This window comes from Chrysochloris asiatica, unplaced genomic scaffold, assembly GCF_000296735.1.
Source record: "Chrysochloris asiatica unplaced genomic scaffold, ChrAsi1.0 scaffold00053, whole genome shotgun sequence".
NCBI classification, from domain to species: Eukaryota; Metazoa; Chordata; class Mammalia; order Afrosoricida; family Chrysochloridae; genus Chrysochloris; species Chrysochloris asiatica.
Window position 1 is genome coordinate 2822625 of NW_006408571.1, and position 7073 is coordinate 2829697.

Below are 7073 nucleotides of genomic sequence, written 5' to 3' on the forward strand. Positions count from 1 at the left end.
CCTTCAACTATTAGAAGGCCCCCGCCCATCAGTCTGGGCTGTGTGAGCCTTCCTCGCTCCTAGGCTGGGGGATGGGGGAGGAACAGAAGGTGGACATTAGAAGGTGGGGCGGGGGGATAGCCAAGTGTGCTGGGGCTACTCCAGGTCTCAGATGCTGGCTCCCAGGCTGCCTGCTCTCTCCAAACACGTCCGCTGCACTTTGAATGTATCTATACACTATGCCAAGCATCTGAATTACCTTAGTTTTTATTTCTTGAGTCTATAAAATAAACTCACCTTTCATAGGGTTGTATGTAGTAGAGTTCTATGTGATATACAAGGGGGGCTTCAAATGGCTCATGGAAAAGTCTCATTATCTTTTAATTCCATTTTCCACAAACTTTTTGAATCCTACTTATAATGTACCAAACTGACAAGCATAGAATATATACTCCATAAACAAAAGTTCTTATGTGAGATTTAGAAGGGCAATGAATCTACCTCCACACCCCCATTTCTTAATATCTGAAGATATCCACAAAAGACTTGATATATAGTCCCTAAAATCCTTCCAGTTGAAACTAATTTCTAAACAGAAATTACTATTCCTATTCCAGTTGTCCTCTTTGGAAACTGAAATACTCCTGGGATGAATAGTCTCATAAATCATCATAACTTGAATTAATCTTTAAGGTGCTTTGCTTTACTTCTAATAGAGCCTATTGAACCCAGATGCCTTGGGGAAGAGAGGAAAAGAGGGTGCTTCAGCTACAAAAGACTTAAGAGCTATCTTAGAATCCCCTTTAAGCAATTGCATGAGGAGACCCCACTTCCTTTCTCTTTTTCTGTGACTCTTGTGTTCTCAGCCACTACTTGTCTCTCAGTTTATTATACTTTGGTGGCTTGCATGTTTTGGTGATGATGGAAGCTATGCCAACAGTATTTAAAATATCAGCAGAATCACCCAAGGGCTTCTGGTGTGCCACTGTAGGATAAGCACTGGACTGCTAATCATAAAGTTAGTATCTAAATGCCCTCATTTAAAAATAAACCAACCTGCAGTGAACATTTTCATGAATCACCTTTCAGAATTATTTTTACTTAGTGGTGTTTTCCACACCTTACCTTATTTGTTGGGAGTGTTGGTGTGGCTGTGGGTTAATGCGCCAGACTGCAAAGGCGGATGAACTGCAAGGTCGGGGGTTCAAGCTCACCAGCCGCTCCTCAGAAACCCTGTATAGGGTGGCTATAGATCGGATTCGACTTGATGGCATTTTACAACAACAACAACTCTTGACATGTATTTCAAATGCTTATGAATGAGCCGTGAGGCAGCCAAAGTCCGTAGGGAGAAAAGTTTAACAGGGCAGCAAAGCACAAGGTAGGGGTTCTCAGGGTCTAAGTGGAGACTGAAATTGTGCTCACCAGCTACTCCTTGGAAACCCTATACAGGGTCACTAAGGGTCGGAATCCACTCGATAGCACTTCGCAACAACAACAACAACCTTATTTGTTGTGCATTTCCATCAAGTAATATTCATAACTTAAGGAGCTCTGGAGCAAATCTGGCTGCAAACCTTAAGGACAGCAGTTCGAAACTTCCAGCTGTTCAGAGGGAGAAAGATGAGGCTTTCTGCTTCTGTAAAGATTTACAGCCTCGGAAACCCTGTTCAGGGTCGCTATGGGTCAGAATCGACTCGACAGCACTTAACAATAACAATATTCATAACAGAGAATTTTATTTAATATTTCTTTCTTTTAAGATACCAGAAAATATAAGTATATGTCAAAATCATGACTTAAAGGTGAATCACAAAGATTGTTATTTATTTCTTTTGAAAAAGGAACTGAAGTTGTCTTTAGTTAGTGGGAGTAGCCTCTCCCGCTTCCTCAGCCGCATCTTCGTATGCATCTGCATCATCGGAAAGCATATTGGTCACACTTTCAGATTTTGATTTTTTTGTGCCTGATTTTCTAAGCTCTGAACTATTATTGCCCCAAAATGTGCTGCTCTCTGCGCTCTTAGAGAAAGATGTGTCTGATACACCTTCTGTTGGATGGAAGTAAGACATCTCTGCCAGCTCCGGGTTGACGGAGTATTGGCTCTCACACTCATGTTTAGAACTGGAAGTGAAAAGAACATACATTCAGAATTAATTTTAATTGTGTACTGAGTTTCAAAAATCATTCACAGAAAATAAATCAAAATACGACATCTCTCCAATGTACTCATATTAGAGTTATTTGGTGTGGTGCTGTGGGTTAAATGCAAGTTGATTTGAACTGTAAGGTTGGTGGTTCAAGCTCACCAGGTGCTCCTTGGAGACCCTATACAGGGTAGCAATGAGTCAGAAGTAACTCGACAGCACTTAACATCAACAACAGAGTTATTTAGTAACATGATTTAGATGATATGTAGTTTTTTTCTTTAACTATAATTTTATTATATTTAATACTTATGATCATGAAACATGCTTCAAATCTTAAGACTAAAATTTAGAAATCAATTTACTAAACTGAAAAGATGCCTTAATAAAAGTTTAATTAAAAAAATACAATTAATTTGAATTAGGGGCAATAAATACCTATGGTCATAGTTTTAATGGAGTAGAGAAATGCACCATTCATCAACAATAGCAAATCAAAAGAACTGAATTAATAACTGAATGATAAGCTGTTAGGATTTTTTAAAGTAATTTGTTACACTGTATGAAAAATTATAAACAATCCTTTCAATTATGCCTCAGCTGAATTTAATATATTTTATAAGAAAGAACAAATGGGGAGTCCTCGAGGTACAAACGTGGAAGAAAGATTTGCCTATTTTTTAACATCTCAAGGCTTGTCTGATTGAAAATGGTCCCATCTCCATTGTTGTTAAGTGACATCAAGTCGGTTCCAACTCATGGTGACGTTGTATAGGATTTCCAAGAGGCACATGGTAGGTTTGAACTGCTGATCTTGTAGTTAGCTTTATCCTTTTTCCTTAGAGGATACTAAATATTTCTTTTAACATTTTGTTTACATGAAATTATCACATATAGGTACTTTGAATATTAAGATATTTAAACTTACAGTATTTTAATATATAACTAGTTGTTACTTTTTTTTTATAGGAACTGTCACATAAATTTGTTATAGAATACATTGTTATATTGAAAGATATATAGTAATGTGTAATCAGATCAATAGAATATTATTATATATCTTTCAGTATAGCAAATAATGTATTCTATACGAAATCTATGAGTGGGACTTTGAAATGATTATTTTTTGCAATGTAATATTGTCAGATTTACTTTTAAATATTGTCAGTTGCAATATTAAATATAGTACTGCTACTGGAATCATAACTTATATTTAATAGAGTTTACTCATTGGGAAAAGGAGCTCTGGTAGCATGTTGTTGTTGTTAAGTACCGTGGAGTCGGCTTCGACTCATAGTGACCCTACACAGGGTTTCCGAGGCTATAAATCTTTACGGGAGCAGACCGCCTCATCTCTCTCCCGTGGAACCGCTGGTAGTTTCGAACTGCAGACCTTGAGGTTAGTAGCTCGATTCGTAACCACTACGCTACCAGAGCTCCTTAGTCGTTATGAATCGGGTTGCTAACCTCAAGGTCAGCAGTTCGAAACTACCAGCGGTTCCGCGGGAGAGAGATGAGGTGTTCTGCTCTCGTAAAGATTTACAGCCTCGGAAACCCTGGGTAGGGTCGCTATGACTCAGAATCGACTCCACGGCATATAACAACAACAATTAAAAAGGAAGCATATCTGGATTTTCTATATCCTCTCTGAATGACTAGGGTCACTTCTATCTCTAGAAGACAATTTAGCATATTGATGGAAATTTCAAGTAGGATATTCTGTGAGAGACAGCCTTGGGCTCTTTCTGAATAGGGAAAATGGAGCCAAATGAATGAATGCCTTCAGGGAACTGTGTGGGTGGTTTTCTTAACCATCTACCAAAAGGAGGAGGGAGAATGCTTGCCATCTTGTGTGTTATAAACATTCCAGAGGTCTTCAGACTTACAGCGTTCTCAGTTTGTACAACGTAGCAAAACAGAGTGTCAAGATGGCGAGGAAAAGGATGAGGCTCATCAATGAGATACCCAGCATTAATTTTAACTTGATATCCTCTAGCTCTCCCAATGTTTCTTTGGTCAGATAGTTCTCATCAGAACCTGAGAGAAAAGAAAGAAAACACCTTGAAAAGGAGTAATTGCTGTAGGCATGCTTTCATAGTGGAGGGGAAAATTGCAAAGCACTTCTCACCTCCAGCACTTCACCCCACTGCAATAGAGAGGAGAAGATAATTCCTGCTGGCCAATCATTCAACTTGTCCCTTTTAATCCTCACCAACCCTGGAGGAGCTGCCATTTTACAGGATCATAGAAGTTTAATTCTCCCATGGCATAGAACTAATAAATGGAAATTTTTTATTTCAAGCCTAGATTACCAGATGTCAGATTGTGTCTGTAGCACATAGCTTTTTTGACTCTACTAAGAAATAATTCAAGGCTCAATTAATTTATACACAAAGGATTAGTCCTTCAGGAGAGAAAGGTATATGTAATTTACTGTTGCACATGCAACAATTTTTCTTGTCCTTAAAAGAATGCCATACTGGATGCTTTCTCCATGAAGTTTAAAAGTTGAGTTTACAATTTTATTTCAGAGAAGATCAAACACACTGCACTTGGTATTTAAAAGAAGAAATGAGAATTAAATTTGTAAAATAAATCTTGTAAAACAAATTCTATAATAAAAATCATGTCAGATCTAGCCAAATTTTAGATTTTCCTGAATTCATGCCTGATTGGAACCCTGGTGGTACAGTGGTTAAGTACTCAGCTGCTAACCAAAAGAAAGGCGGTTCAAACTCACTAGCCATGCCATAAGATAGATATGGTTGTCTGCTTCTGTAAAGATTACAGCCTTGACTTAATATTTAGTTAATACTGGCTTAATATACCATGCTGATATTTATCCTCTCTCTCTCAAATAGCTATCCAATCAAAAGTTCCAAGGATTTTCTTTATTTTCCAGGTAACGACACTTAAGTAATAAGCAATGTCAGACATCCATGTCTGTATTCTCTGATTTTTAAAAAATTATAATAGTGAAAAGTCCAATTTCAGACCAAGTAGATTGAGATAGGAACAGTTGTCAATGGATGTTTTATGGTTTTGAGACAGGTTATTTTGGAAATAATCAAACAAATTGCATTAAAATGAGCTGTGCTCTTTTAGTCTCTAAAAGGTTTTTAAATTTTTGTTTGATCATGGCAAGTATATAAATATAGCAAAACACTTGCCATTTCAACATGTTTTACATTTGCAATTCCATGACATTAATTACTTTCATCATGTTTTGCACCCATCACCAGTATCTGTTTCAAATTTTTTCATCAACCTTAACACAAACTTAGAGCTTCCCAAGCAATGATTCCCTTTCCCCCTCCTTCTTACCCATCCCTGGTAACAAGTAACAAGTGTTGGTCTCTATACATTTGTCAGAACTAGATATTTGAATGGGGTCATACAGTATTTGTTCCTTTGGGAAAATGACTCTTTAACTCAACATGTTTTCAAGACTCATCCATGTTGTAGCATGCATTTGTACTTCATTTCTCTTCATGATAGAGTAATATTTGAAGATTGGCTTTTCCATTTCTACAAAGAAGGGGATTGCATTGAATCTATAGATTGATTTGGGTAGCACTGACAGCTAAACAATATTAAATCTTCTAATCCATTAGCGTAGTGGTTACAAATCGGGCTGGTAACCTCAAGGTCAGTAGTTCGAAACTACCAGCTGTTCCGTGAGAGAAAGATGAGGCTTTCTGCTTCCCTAAAGATTGACAGCCTTGGAAACCCTGTACAGGGTCACTATGAGTTGGAACTGACTCCATGGTACTTAACAACAACAACAACAACAATTAGCACAATGCTTTTTTATTCATTCAAGTGTTCTTTCAGCAATGTTTTAATAGTTTTCAGTGCATGTCTTTCATGTTCTTGGTTAAATTTATTCCTAGGTATTTTGTTCTTTTAGATGCTATTGTAAATGAACTTGTATCCTCAATTTCTTCTTTAGAATACTTATTGCTGATATATAGAAACCTGATTTTTGGGTGTTGATCTTTTATTATGCCACTTTACTGAATTCATTAATCACTCAAGTAGCTTTGGGTCACTATGAGTCAGAATAGACTCAATGGCAGTAGGTAATGAGATAGTAGCTATCTTGTGAATTCTTTCTCTGGGTAGGATCATGTCATTAGTAAAAGGGGTAGTTTTACATTTTCATAATCAATTTGGATTTTGTCTTTTTCTTGTCTAATTTATGTGCTAATGCATTCAATACACTATTGCATAGCAGTGGTGAGACTGGGCATCCTTGTCTTATTCCTGATGTTAAGGGTGAGACATTCAGTTTTCCTCCATTGAGTATATTAGATGTGGAGTTTCCCTAAATGCCATTTATTCCATTGAAGAATTTCTCTTTCATTGCAGCTTAGTGAGTGTTCTTATCAGGAAAAGGATTTTGGATTTTGTCAATGTTTTCTCTGGGATTATCTCAACTGATTTTTAAAAAATATTGAACCACCCTTGCACTCCTGGAATCACACTTGATCATAGAGTCTAATTCTACTAATACGCTGTTGGATTAGGACTGGTAGTATATTAGTGAGAATGTTTACATCCCTACTTATTGAATATTGTTCTATAGTTTTCTTTTGCTGTCTTTGACTTTGGTACCAGAGTAACACTAGCCTCACAGAATGAGTCAAGAAGTGCTACCTCCTCTTCTAACTTCTGAAAAAGTTAAAAAAGGATGGGATAACATCTATAAATGTTTGGTAGCATTCCCTAATGAAGCCATTTTGTCTGGGATTGTTTGTGGGGAGGGGGATCAGCTTTTGATTACTGATCTAGTCTCTTTACTTGTTATTGGGTTTATTGAGATGTTTTATTTCCTCTTGAGTTAATGTAAGAGGTTTATGTGTTTCTAGTAATATTGCCCATTTCAAGTTATCTAATTTGTTGATGTGCAATGGCTCATAGTATTATCTTGTTGTTGTTGTTGTT

The 7073-nt window shown here is 36.9% G+C and overlaps 1 protein-coding gene across 1 annotated transcript in view; it reads right to left on the reverse strand.

Annotated features, from left to right (window-relative positions):
* Positions 1 to 1838: 1838 nt before the first annotated feature.
* The window catches only part of EQTN (equatorin, sperm acrosome associated), a 66153-nt gene continuing 60918 nt past the window's right edge, over positions 1839 to 7073 (reverse strand). Inside the window, exons 5-6 of the mRNA XM_006863154.1 lie at positions 4013 to 4163; positions 1839 to 2103 (exon numbers count right to left, since the gene is read on the reverse strand). Coding sequence (XP_006863216.1) covers positions 1839 to 2103; positions 4013 to 4163 — 416 coding nt within the window. The remainder of the gene's footprint in view (positions 2104 to 4012; positions 4164 to 7073) is intronic.